The 14,076-nt window shown below is 48.4% G+C and overlaps 1 protein-coding gene across 2 annotated transcripts in view; it reads right to left on the bottom strand.

Annotated features, from left to right (window-relative positions):
- The window catches only part of LOC311247726 (zinc metalloproteinase-disintegrin-like berythractivase), a 79,319-nt gene extending 66,079 nt beyond the window's left edge, over positions 1-13,240 (bottom strand). Inside the window, exon 1 of one of the 2 annotated variants that reach the window (XM_084337923.1) lies at positions 13,184-13,240. Coding sequence is in view for 1 of the 2 variants with exons in the window: in XM_084337922.1 (XP_084194048.1) it covers positions 13,061-13,118 (58 nt within the window). In the remaining variant the exon portion in view is untranslated. Of the gene's footprint in view, positions 1-13,060 lie in introns of both variants that reach the window. The other variant, XM_084337922.1, reaches the window with a different exon arrangement.
- Positions 13,241-14,076: the final 836 nt, after the last annotated feature.

Genomic DNA, 14,076 nt, shown 5'->3' with positions numbered 1-14,076 from the left:
AACGGATTTTGTCGCCTGAAACAAAATCGACAGGCAACAAATAGGGCTTTAATTATATATATATATATATTGTATTAAAAGAAATGCACACCCAAGCCGCTAGAGGTCGGCAAAGTGGCGTGTCGCGAATCGTCCTCAAGAGGGCCCACAATTACAGAAAATAAGAATTATAAAAAAAAAAATCCTAATTATATATTGTAACTGAGGGGTACAATTCCCTGACTGTATTAAATAAGTATGGTATCATTAAACCACTACTGTCTTATGTACATTACTACTGGCCATACAGTACACAGGTATATGAGATGAACACTTCCACAATGACACGGTTCCACACAAATCTTGGTTAGAATAATATTTATTAGCAGCAATAATAGTAGATTACATTACTTTACTTAGAGTCGCGCTTGTAAGGCGAAGAATGTGCGTGAGTAAGTCAAGAGCGTAAGTCCATTATAATATTACGCAGGAGATAATGAATACCACCTGTATCTTAGGAATTATATCTATGGTACACTAGTAGGGCAGCGGGAGATACTAGTAGGGTCCCTCCGGTTGTAGGCCAGCAAGGGGAGAGGATTTGTCGGTAGGAAAGTCTGGGTCAACGAAGAATAGGGAGACTCCAGGTACAGGAGACAGTGCAATAATCTCTTGATCCGCAGACGAATAACAGCTATTCTCCGGCATGCAGCTCCGCATGGAAGAAAGCTAGCCAGCCTCAGGCGTCTTAGAGGCGGGCTCGACGTTGCTCCTCACAGGGTAAATCCCACACAATTGTGGGTGTAGACGATTCTCCGCTCCATCAGCTACAGGACCAAAGCAAATATAATCCAGCCAAAAAGGGCTATGTAGTCGTCGGGTAGGTTATCCAGTGTACATGTCCACACGGTCCTCGTCTAGGGCTCCTCGGATGAAGGCGCCAGGTTAAGCTGCCCAGCCTGGATAAGCACACTAGCTGGTACGAGGAAACGTTGGTAATGCTGGTCACTGTAGAACGGTAGCCGCACGATACACTATACATAAATAGACTATTACTGAATTAATAGAATAGGTCGAACTCGACGGTACAGCGTTAAACTCTGATACTTCAGCTATCAATTCGCACGCAGTCTCAATGCTCTATTTGGGGCCAAACGGGCCCTACTTCACCGCACGTTGTATCGTGGGTGAGGCTTCACTTGGGTAACTCGAACTACTTCTGTATTCACCTGCGCCATATTTATACGTTAGGTGAACAAACTAGTACCAGCCTTATTCCTGTCTCGTATTCTTGCGCAGAGCCGTTCATGTCCAGGCATGTCTTTGGCGGTGACTTTGAACTAGACCTTGGGGGTATGGCAGTGGCGCCTAAGGGACCGCTGTCCAATAGGAGAACGAAATATTATGGTCTGTACTAGGTAAAGGGATATTCCGTGTATATGTACAAAGAATACACAAGGGATATCAGACGATATACAAATATTATGCAATATATATCAATTAGTAAATATATATATTCGGTTTAATCTGATCCTTCGTAACAGCCGCCTCCTAATTAGTCCCACCTAATTAGATAAGCAGAGACAGATTAACCGCACTGTCCACTACTCAATGTCCGTTGTGAGGGTAGGGCAGTTCACAAAGTCAGGGGGTCATGGTCGTCATCACAAGTGTCGGGGAGCCTTGGCAACTCTATCAGCCTCGCCACGGGTCTGGTATATGTCCGCCCTTGGACGAGCACTTCTGCCGCTCTGACCTTTCCGTCTGCACCAGTGATCACTTTGCTTACGCGGCCGGCCGGCCACATAGCTCGGGGTAGTGACTGGTCGATAATCATGACGACTGTTCCTTCTGTCAAATTGTCTCTTTCTTTCACCCATTTCTGGCGGGTCTGTAGAGACGGTAGATAGTGGAGGAGGAAACTGTTCCAAAACTTGTCAGCCAATACTTGACTGTACCTCCACATTCTTCGGCCGTTCGCTTCTTCAGGCCTGTACACTGTCTGTGGTAGCGCGGGGTCCAGCCGCCCCATCAAGAGAGTGTTGGGGGTGACTGGGTCGACATCTGCTACATCACTTGAGACGTAACCGAGGGGCTTTGAGTTCAATACTCCCTCGATCTCCGTGAGGACTGTCGTGAGGACTTCTTCCGCCATGGTCTGGGCCCCAAGCACGGCGTACAGGGCTGTCTTTATTGAACGTACTTCTCGTTCCCAAGTTCCACTGAAGTGAGGTGCATTCGGGGGGTTAAACTGGAAATCAATCTGAGATGGAGCGAGGTGGGTCTTAAGTTCTGGGCCCATAGCTTGGAAGCTCTCTCTCAGCTCTCTTTCTCCGCCTTTGAAGTTTGTCCCGTGATCAGACAATAATATAGACGGTTTTCCTTTCCGCGATGTGAATCTCCGGAAGGCCATAAGGAATGAGTCCGTACTCATGGTTGGAAGGAGTTCTATGTGTATCGCTCGGGTGGTCATGCATTTGAATACAATACCCCACCGCTTCTCTGTCCCTCTTCCTTTCTTTACAGCGGGCCGAAACAGTCCATACCGGTGGAGTGAAAAGGCTTGTCGCCGAGTCGGAGGCGACAGGGGGGTAGGTCAGCCATCCGGGGTATACTGGGCTGTGCTCGCCATTTACGACAGGCTAGACAGGTCCGCTGGAAGCGTCGTACTGCTTCTCTTCCTTGCAGTATCCAATAACGACGTCTGATCTCCGCGAAGACTCTCTCTGCCCCGGCGTGGTGCACGTCCTCGTCGTATTTCTTTATGATGAGCTCTGTGACCTTGTGTCGGCTGTTTAAGACTATCGGGTACTTGACGTCATCCGGTAAGTCTGGGGCTCTCCTCAGACGACCACCCACTCTGATGAGATTATGGGCGTCGCTCTCAGGGGCTAAGTGGAGCAGTCTGCTGTCTGACGGGACTGGCTTTGATCCCTGCAGACAGTCTAGCTCGTCGGGGAACGAGTCTCTCTAGGCTCGCTGTAGCAGAAGGAGTTCTGCTTCTTCGTAGTTAGCTGCAGTAATGTCAGTAGTGGGCTGAACCTCTGGGTGGTGCCACAGGAATGTCTTTAGCTGCGCACTCTCAAGGGTGAGGCAGTCGTCTATGTTGGGATCTGTGGGGACGAGTGTGTGTGTCAACCCACAGAACATAGATTTCTTCTTCTCTGCCTCCTCTTCACTCGCCTCCCGTGGGGTGGGTGTAGGCCACTCTTCTTCCGGGAGCTTGAGGAACTCGGGCCCGTCACTATATAGATTGTGACGGGTGAGGTCATCCAGGGACATTCCCCGTGTAATGGCGTCAGCTGGGTTCTGTTTTGTGTCCACATACCTCCAGCATGCTGCTTCTGTTAAATCTTGGATCTCTGTGATTCTGACTCCCACGAAGACCTTGTATCTACACGAATCGGACTGGATCCATGTGAGTATGGTCATGGAGTCTGACCACAGGATTGTTCTTTGCACCGGGATGGTGAGTTCACGTTGGATTAACGTGGCGAGTTGCGCTCCTGCTAGGGCTGCGCAGAGCTCTAGACGCGGGATAGATTGTTGCTTGCGGGGGGCTATTCTTGAGCAAGCCAGGATGAAGGCAGTATGTATTTCTCCTCCCTCCTCTCGGGCCCGCAAGTAGGCCACCGAACCGTAGGCTACTTCGGAGGCGTCGCTGAAGACGTGCAGGTCCATCTGGCACGTCTCCGGCCTCACTGTGGGTGGGAAGTAGCTGCGGCGTATGTTGACACCTGGGAGCGAGCTGAGTTCTGTCTCCCACTCTCTCCATGTGGAGGCAAGGTGTTCGGGTATGGGGTCGTCCCAGCCCTGGTCCTTGTCCCATAACGCTCTTACAATCATCTTTGCCCTGGTGGTGTAAGGTAGAATACATCCCAACGGGTCATATTGTCTGGCGAGTGTTCTGTATACACTCCGTCTTGTGGTCGGTAGTGAAGTCGACCTTCCCTGCTCCTTGGTCAGGGGTGTGTGTTTATAATGGAGCGAGTCTGTTTTGAAGCGCCAGACTAGTCCTAATGTCATTTCTTGGGCTTCTCCTGGGATGGTCGCCATCCAGGTCTCGCTGCTTGCCGCCTTGTCCTCTGGGGAGAGGCTGCGTAATACTTGAGGGTCGCTGCTGGCCCACTGCCGGAGATCAAAGCCACCTTTGATCAGGGAGGCGCGGAGCTTGAGTAGGAGGGCCTCGGCTTCTTCTGGCGTCGAGACGCTTTGCAGACAGTTGTCCACGTAGAAACTATTTCCTACACTTTGTCGGACCTCTTCATCAGCTGCTGGGTCTTCTGCGACGTGTTTTTGCAGTGCGAACGTAGCACAGCATGGGCTGCATGTGGTTCCGAAAGGGAGGACTTCCCATTGATAGATGGATGGTTGCTCATCCCCGATCCTCTCTCTCCATAAGAACCGCAGCAGGGGCTTGTCCTCTTCCACTAGTCGCACCTGCAGGAACATCCCTTTGATGTCGCCGCTGATGGCCACCTTCTCTTGGCGGAAACGTAGCAACACGCCTAGTAGAGAGGGGCCGAGTGTTGGGCCGGGCAAGAGCTCTTTATTCAGATTTTGTGATCCGATCTGGTAGCTGCAGTTAAACACAATACGATCCTTGCTGTTGTGGTGGACTTTGTGGTGCGGCACGTACCTTGATTCGGTCGTCTGATCGGCCTCTTTAATGTCAATTTTCTTTATGTGTCCCGCTGTGATTAGCTTGTCAATCTCAGCGCGGTACACAGTAGCTTGAGCGGGGTCTCTGGCTAGGCGCCGCTCTGTGTTCGATAGATACCGCTCCGTCGCTTCTTTGGGGGCGTGGAAGGTAGGCATACCCTCTCGCCTCAGGAGTGGAGTTGCGTATCGCATCACTCCGTTGACTTTGACTCTCTTTGTCCCCTGCTCGAGGAGGGCTATAGCATAAATGTCTTCCTTGGAACGAATGTGTTTCTTTTCGTTCTTAAAGGGCATTGTCTCTAGTGTCCATAGCCTCTCGACGTGCTGTAGGAGGGTGGTGTCTTCTTCTGTCACTCTGGAGTGGAGGCAGCGAGTGGCTGCTGTTCGGTTAGGAGACCTAGAGAGGGGGCCTTGTAGTGTCCATCCTAGGCGGGTCTCGACTGCTGCTGGACAGCCTCTGGGCCCAGTGTGGACCCGGTCCATCGGGACGATGAGGTGTGCATGGTCGGATCCTATCAGCAGGGTCGGGGTGGCACCGTCTATGAGCGGTATAGGTAGTTGACGCAGGTGCACATATTTATCCATCAGCTTGGCGATGGGGTAGGTGTACTGCGACAGGCCTATGTCTTGGCTGGTGAAAGCGTTAGTGATCCTATACCGTCTCTCTGGCTGCCCACTTGCTGCTATAGTGAAGGAGACATTCTCGCCCTTGATCGTCTTCAGGTCTCTTCTTATTGTCCGAATCGTCATCGTTTCTTCGCTCCCCCGCAGCCCCAGCTGGGCCGCAGCGGACGCGAGGAGAAGGGTCTTCTCCGACCCGTCGTCAAGGACGGCGTAGGTGTCCATGACCTTGTCTTCGTAACTCAATGTTACGCGGACCACCTTCAAGAGCACCCGGGCGCCCCCGCTGCTGGCGGGGTCAATGTACATAACACTTGCCTTTGTGCTGCTTGAGGGTGCAGGCTTTCTTCTGTTACTGTCATGTAGGACGTCCAAGTGGGCTCCGTCACACCGACTACACCTCTTCTTTAAGCGGCACTCGGCTGCCATGTGACTGCGCGCACATCGGTAACAGCGTCGGTTGGACTTTATCCATTGACTCACCTCGTCGGCGGTCATCTTCTTGAACGTGTCACAGTGTGACAGCCAGTGTTCCCTTTCGCAGTACGGGCATACAATCTTCCACTTCTCTTTCATCGAGGGGGTACTGTGGTTCTTGTTGCTCGGTACTGATTCGGCTTGGTGCATGACGGTCACCAGCCTGCGGCCATCGTTTGCTCTCCTAGGTCCCTCTCTGGAGCTTGGCGTGCTCCGCACGAACGTATCCAATCGTAGGCTGTTGACTTCTCTCGCCAGGAAGTCGGCTAGGTCTAGGAGGGATGGCTCGGGACCGTTAGGATCACGGTGGTCTCTTTGCCGCCTGAAGCGCTCTTGTCGGGCGGGCGGAAGCTTCTCTAAAATCCTCTCAACATTAGAGTTCGCGTACAGTTCGTGCATACCCTTTTCCTTTTGTGCCCCCAGCATCCCTACCAGGGATTGTACCTTGATAGACAGGTCATCTAATGAGCGATTGTCTGTTGCTGGGGGTAGACGGTCAATATTCCTTATCTCTTGTATTACGTAGTCCCATATGCGTCCATAACGTTGGTCGAGGGCTGCTAGAGCCGCGGTGTATGGGGTAGTAGAGGTGGAATATGCCAGCGCTATATTGTGCGCTCTGGGCACCTTCAGGTGCTTGAGTAGGATAGCATACTTGTACGGTTCATCTGTTACATCGGACATCATTGTCTCTAAGCACATTCGTAGCTCTGTGTACTGTGCTCTGTTCTCGTGTGTGAAGTCCGGGAACGTCGGTGTGCCAAGGTACGATGCCATGGATGGCTGGCACATCGGTGAGCGTTGGAGGAGAGGCCTCCTAGGCGAGTCTCCTCTTACTTGTCGTGGTGGGCTGGTACCTGTCGGGTACCAAGGCCCGCGTACCCAGGTGCTGTTCCTCGGGGCTGGTTGTGCGTCAAGCTCACCCGTGAATTGAGTCGGGGGTCTGTAGCGCAGAGCCGCGGGGGTAAAGTCTGGGCTGTACTGGACCTCCTGGTCCTGTGGAGTACGATGATGCTGTTGGGCTTGACTCTCCTCCTCTCCCTCTTCTTCTTCCTCTGCCAGGTCATCTAGATCCTGTAGTCGTCTATTTAGTCTCTCCGCGGCATAGGCCGGTTCTTCCCTGTTGCTGGGTCTCGCTTGGACTGGTCGGGGAAGGGGTTCGGAGAGGGGTATAGGCTCTCTCTGTTGGCCGCCCTGGAGCCCCGTGCGGAGGGAGGGGGGGTTACCCTGGCAATCAGTTGCTCCATTATCTGCGCTTGTAATCGGTTGCGCTCGGCTTCGCGCTTGGTGTGAGCGAGGTCGCGCTCTGCTTCGCGTTGGGCACCGGTGGCGGCGCGCTGGGCTTCGGCGCGGTCTCTTTCCATATTCTCTTCCGTCTGGAGGCGTCTAGTCTCTAGGCGTATGCGGTCTTCGTCACTCCGTTGCTGCGCCTGGAAGCGCTCTCGCTCGGTCGCAGAGTGTTCGCGTTCACTAAGGGCTTGCGCTTGGAGTTTCGCGTGGAAGCGTTCTTGTTCCATGGAAGAATGTTCGCGCTCGCTAAGCGTCTGTGCTTGGAGTCGATCGCGTTCGGTTGAGGCTGCCAGGGTGGCGATAAAGGCCTGCGCCAGCATCTTGTCCGCCTCGCTGGGGGAAGACACTGGTAGAGGTGATCGGGTTCTGGTAGTACTCGTTGGAGATCCGTTCTCCTGTCGCGTACCGAGGAGGTCTATCTCCTGGATGCGCATCTCTTCTTGTGGTGGGTCGGGTTCCGTCCCTGGAGGGCTTTCTTTATCCTGGAGCTCTCCGGGGACTACCTCGTCGACGTTGGCGGGGGGTAAAGTCATGTCAGGTCCCTCCTGGTCCCCCCCGTGAGCTTGGTCAGTTACGTTAGAACCCACTAGGGTCTCTACTGGCGGGGTCGCCTGGTCGGTAGGGTTTGACATACTTTTACTATCCGCTTTTTCCGCGTTTAACGTCTGTAGAAAGCTAGGTAGTATACTGGCAGCGTAGTCCTCTAGGTACTGAGGTGGCTGCCGTCTGCGCTGCGGGCGATCTATTTTAGGAGAACCGTTTGTGGAGTGTTCATCATTGGCCATGTCAATATTAATATTATATTAATATTACGCTAGTTACCCTCCGGCTCGAAGGACCAATTGTAACTGAGGGGTACAATTCCCTGACTGTATTAAATAAGTATGGTATCATTAAACCACTACTGTCTTATGTACATTACTACTGGCCATACAGTACACAGGTATATGAGATGAACACTTCCACAATGACACGGTTCCACACAAATCTTGGTTAGAATAATATTTATTAGCAGCAATAATAGTAGATTACATTACTTTACTTAGAGTCGCGCTTGTAAGGCGAAGAATGTGCGTGAGTAAGTCAAGAGCGTAAGTCCATTATAATATTACGCAGGAGATAATGAATACCACCTGTATCTTAGGAATTATATCTATGGTACACTAGTAGGGCAGCGTGAGATACTAGTAGGGTCCCTCCGGTTGTAGGCCAGCAAGGGGAGAGGATTTGTCGGTAGCAAAGTCTGGGTCAACGAAGAATAGGGAGACTCCAGGTACAGGAGACAGTGCAATAATCTCTTGATCCGCAGACGAATAACAGCTATTCTCCGGCATGCAGCTCCGCATGGAAGAAAGCTAGCCAGCCTCAGGCGTCTTAGAGGCGGGCTCGACGTTGCTCCTCACAGGGTAAATCCCACACAATTGTGGGTGTAGACGATTCTCCGCTCCATCAGCTACAGGACCAAAGCAAATATAATCCAGCCGAAAAGGGCTATGTAGTCGTCGGGTAGGTTATCCAGTGTACATGTCCACACGGTCCTCGTCTAGGGCTCCTCGGATGAAGGCGCCAGGTTAAGCTGCCCAGCCTGGATAAGCACACTAGCTGGTACGAGGAAACGTTGGTAATGCTGGTCACTGTAGAACGGTAGCCGCACGATACACTATACATAAATAGACTATTACTGAATTAATAGAATAGGTCGAACTCGACGGTACAGCGTTAAACTCTGATACTTCAGCTATCAATTCGCATGCGGTCTCAATGCTCTATTTGGGGCCAAACGGGCCCTACTTCACCGCACGTTGTATCGTGGGTGAGGCTTCACTTGGGTAACTCGAACTACTTCTGTATTCACCTGCGCCATATTTATACGTTAGGTGAACAAACTAGTACCAGCCTTATTCCTGTCTCGTATTCTTGCGCAGAGCCGTTCATGTCCAGGCATGTCTTTGGCGGTGACTTTGAACTAGACCTTGGGGGTATGGCAGTGGCGCCTAAGGGACCGCTGTCCAATAGGAGAACGAAATATTATGGTCTGTACTAGGTAAAGGGATATTCCGTGTATATGTACAAAGAATACACAAGGGATATCAGACGATATACAAATATTATGCAATATATATCAATTAGTAAATATATATATTCGGTTTAATCTGATCCTTCGAACCAATATATCTTTTATTGTAAAACCGCGAGGAAATGACTAAATCCAGATTTAACACTGTCATTGGAAAGAGGAGCTCTTTCCCTATCCATAGATGTATGATATGATTGGCCATAATAAGGTCAAGGTCAAGGTCAAATATAATTAACATTTATTATAATTTATTACTGTATCTACAAATCCTTCTGTTTAATCATCTTCCCTTTATTCATTTGCTTAGTTTTTTTTTGATCTCAAGAAGGTGCTGAATGAGCTCAGTGAGCGAGGTCGGATGCGGCACAATTATAACATGGTGTTATTCACCGGCAAGAATTCAAGAAAAATCATAATTTATATTCTCCTTTGTTTCATCACAATTTACTCAAGCCTAGTAACAGACACAATATTTCTGACACTGGGAATACATACCCCCAGGTCTCTAGATCAGGGGTGCCCAACCTTTTTTGAACCAAGATCTACTTTTTAATTTGCCACCTAGCCGAGAGCTACCAGCCCAAATTTGTCCTACTCTCGGCTAAGATAAGATAAGATATTCCTTTATTGATCCCCTTGGGGAAATTCAGGCATAATAGCAGCATGGGGGAAGGGGGGGGGGTGGGGGTACAGGTAGTAAAAACAACACAAATGTCAATATAATTTACTATCTAACTAACTGAAAAATATATTCACAGTGTCATAAGGTGCATAAGGCTAGTATTAGTACTAATAGTATTACCCATTCAATATGCACATGACAGACAATATTATATGCCATATAATATTTTCTGTCATGTGCATATTGAATGGGTAATACTATTACTACTAATACTAGCCTTATGCACCTTATGACACTGTGAATACTGTGAATATATTTTTCAGTTAGTTAGATTCTAACTAACTGAAAAATATATTCACAGTATTCAGTGTGATAAGGTGCATAAGGCTAGTATTAGTAGTAATAGTATTACCCATTCAATATGCACACGACAGAAAATATTATATGGCATATAATATTTTCTGTCATGTGCATATTGAATGGGTATATAATATAATATGCTATTTTATATATCATTGTAACAGTGTAGTGTAGGACTTACAAGAATGACAAGACTGTAACTGTAACTTCTCAAGTTTATTTCACACTCTGCATACACACTGACAACACACACACTCAGTTCAATGGGCATGAGAAAACATGTGTTTACATTGCCAAAGCAAAAGTGGAACAATACAATAAAAATATATGTACAATAAAAAAAAGGAATAGGAATGATGTGTAAACAGAGCTGTCACATTGCAAAATGGAATACAATCAAAAAACAATTCCACAAAAAGGTCTGTCAACAGTCACTGATAGTTCTCCTTTATCTGTTTTTTTTTTTATTAAATGTCTCTACCTTAGTGAGAACGCTGGCACTGGGAAGAGGTAGCTAGTTTTTCAATGTCTGGGTTGTAGGAGCAGGTTGCAAGCCTCAGGCAGTCCACAAGATGGTCATCTGTTAATGTGGTTCTGTACTTGGACTTGATGATCTTCATGTGAGAGAAAGCAGACTCACACAGGTAGGTTGATCCAAAACATGCTGTTAAGTTCATGGCACATCTTCTGAGGTTGGGGTACTTCTCAGGCAGCAGTAGCTCCCAGAACTCTGCCTTCATCCCTTGTATTACGTGACAGCTGAAGGTCTTTAACAGCATCCATAATCTCTGTGTGATACTTGGAATTACCGAAGAGTGAATCGGCAGCGGCAGTCAATGCCTCTTTTACACATTTGCCGTCTTTAAAGGATTTTTTCTTTTTAGCGAGAATGTGACTGACACGATAAGAAGCAATTGTTGCAGCTTTTGCCTTGGTGCTGGGCTTCGTAAAAGTGGACTGTTGTCCCACTAGTGAAGACTTCAGCTGCTGGAGTGCTGTTCTTCGTAGGACTGTTTTTGGAGGAAAATCCGCGCTGTGTTTCTTGTGCATCGTTGTATAATGCCGCTCCAAATTACCCTTTTTCGGCACAGCCACAGTTTGTTTGCAAATCAGACATACTGACTTTGCGTTGAAATAAACAAAAAAGTAAGCCTCCTCCCACTCTTCATGGAAATGATATGTTTTTGGTCTAGCGGCGCTGACGCTGGTGCTATCCGGCAGCTCGTCGGAGGCGGCGTTGGAGCTGCTCCCTGGCGGCAGCTCGTCGGAGGGTCCTGGCGGCGGCGGCAGTGAAGTCTTGCTTGCGTTGTTGAAAACTAGCGTCCTCTGAATGAACCTCTTTTTAGCTGGTGGTGTTCCATTCATCTTGCAGTTTCGAGTGACTCAAGACTGGTCTCAGAGCCACGTTTATACTGTACCTGCCAGGTGATGGGCCCGACCCCCACTCATGCCACTCCATGAAAACAAAGGCATCAATTTGCATCCCTATGAGTGAAGCTCGCTGTCCGGAATGTAGACGGTATCGACTGGCCCAGGCTGCCTTTTATACACAGGACTGCTCGAACGTGTGTTGTCCTCCCCTCCAAATCAAATCAAATTAAATGATTTTCCAAAATAATCTCGCGGCCTACTTGAAACCAGCGCGCGACCTACCGGTCGATCGCGATCGACTGGTTGGGCACGACTGCTCTAGATGTTCCTAGATACCAAGAACATGCTAATTGACCTTGTAGAAGTGGAGCAATCTTCCATTTACTTGGGCATGTACCTTTAGGCGGAATTTCTGAAAATAGGGCTACAGGTGTTAAGGAGTTTCATTACATTATAAAGGGATTGTAATTGTTTTTTTAATGGTACAATTCAGGGGTTCTGCCCCTGAATTTTACTTAGTCCACCCACAATTCTCACACTTGTGATTTGGGAGTGATATTTAAATAGAAGTGGTGCGAGGGAACTAAATACAGAAATGGTTTTGGTTCCTTTTTCTCACATTTGTTTAATTTGAATTCCTTATCGATCTTGAGAAGTGATACAGAAGTGAAACATTGCATATTACCAAAGCATGCTCGCCAATACAAAAATAAAACATTTCCACTTGATCTACGACCCCACTGTACATGTCACACTACACGTCCCTTCTATTGCTAAAGTCCACTTTAGGACGACCATTTTGCTGCACTGCACAGGATGTTCTGTAATAAAAAGTGATGAAACACGACATGAGACTTTGCGAAAGCTGCCATTCCGCTGAGTGTGTCCTCCGAGAGGCTTTACGGCCTATTCGCTGTCTGTCTGACTCATGTTTTACCTGTCTGGCAGGGACACAATGGTACCTGAGAGGGGTGATAGAGGGGTGTGGCTTTGTTGTGCTCCAACGTTTCAGTTTCAGCACACATGATATACGTTGGGATGCATTAGCCTACTAATATAAGGCATACACGTATTCATCATACTGTATATATACACTGCTGTACTGACTATGTTATGAGTATGAACAGTATGATGTGTGTGTGTGTGTGTGATCACAGAATAAGAGTTGTATGTTAGACCTGACTAGGTCGTATTACATGCACACATAGTCTCACAAGGTGGTCAGTGGTCATGAGGTGTACTGTATAAAATGCTTATCAGCACTGGCTCAAATACACCCTGGTAGCCAAACAAATGCTGCCTTTTCATGGCAAAGTGAACTCAAATGCATGTCCTGCCTCACAGTACTGTATGTTTAACAAACAACAAACATTAAACTGATGCATAATAAAAAATTCAAATAAATCTGACATATCATTATGATATCACATCATATTTCTACACTTCTTTTCTATTGAAACAAACAAACAAACTAACTAACAACAACCCCCCAAAACAGGAGTGAAGAGTCCTGCTGAGAGAACGTGGAGATCCTGAAGGGTTGAGTTTAGTTATGAATTAGTCATTGTGCTGAGTGGAGGCGAGGGTATCCAGTGACTTACCTGCGGGCTTGAATGCAGCAGTTAGGGTTAGGATCCACAATAGCAGTGTACGTGTCATTGTCCAACTGCAGACGGGGACTGAAACAGAGTAAGTTAACTGAGGTAGGCTTTATGGCTCCTTACCTGCACGCTCGTGTGTTAGAGTTCACAGGCCACACCTTCACTGTCCCTCCTCTCTGTTACGGACGCTTACTTCCTCAGTGACACATTAAGTACACTCATGACAGGCTTGAACCCGCCCCTGCTTTGTTCTAGGAATGCAGGGGGGGGGGGGGGGGGGTGCAATGCATCCACCGATGGCTTGCAGTCACTGCTTAACTTGGATTCATTGGTCAACACGACATTGTTTGGCTTGTCTCATCACGCCTCAGCATCAGAGGGTGGACCATTAAAAAAAAAAAAAACATTTAAACAATTAACAGAAGTGACACTGAAAACTGTGTGAGAGAGAGAGAGAGAGAGAGAGAGAGAGAGAGAGAGAGAGAGAGAGAGAGAGAGAGAGAGAGAGAGAGAGAGAGAGAGAGAGAGAGAGAGAGAGAGAAAGAGAGAAAGAGAGAGAGAGAGAGAGAGAGAGAGAGAGAGAGAGAGAGAGAGAGAGAGGAGAGAGAGAGAGAGAGAGAGGAGAGAGAGAGAGAGAGAACAGTTGAAACAGGCAAACCATCAGCAGGAGAATATACAGTAGATATAATTAAGATCACTTTGTCTTCGTTCTTCCTACCTTCCCGCTCAGCAGCAGAGTTGGTTCTTCTTTCTGCCATCGGCCTGCACAGAACCCATGAGTCAGCAGCTTGATGCAGTCTGTACGGTACGTTCTTCATTCAGGAGTGTCATACAGCCTCTCTCTCTCCGTCGCTCTCACCCTGTCACCACGTTGTCATATAGGCCCCAGCAATACTGTGACAATTCCTCACCGTTGCCAAATGAAGGCTTGAGTTGAGCCTCGTTCACGGTATAGCTTTGATACTTGCCTCCTCTTTCTCTCCCTCACCCACACTGAATGCATGCTTGGATCCCGG

This window comes from Notolepis coatsorum (genome assembly GCF_963971535.1).
Source record: "Notolepis coatsorum genome assembly, chromosome: 2".
Taxonomy (NCBI): domain Eukaryota; kingdom Metazoa; phylum Chordata; class Actinopteri; order Aulopiformes; family Paralepididae; genus Notolepis; species Notolepis coatsorum.
Note: the sequence above shows the minus strand (reverse complement) of the source record. Positions and strands in the feature narration are given on the sequence as shown.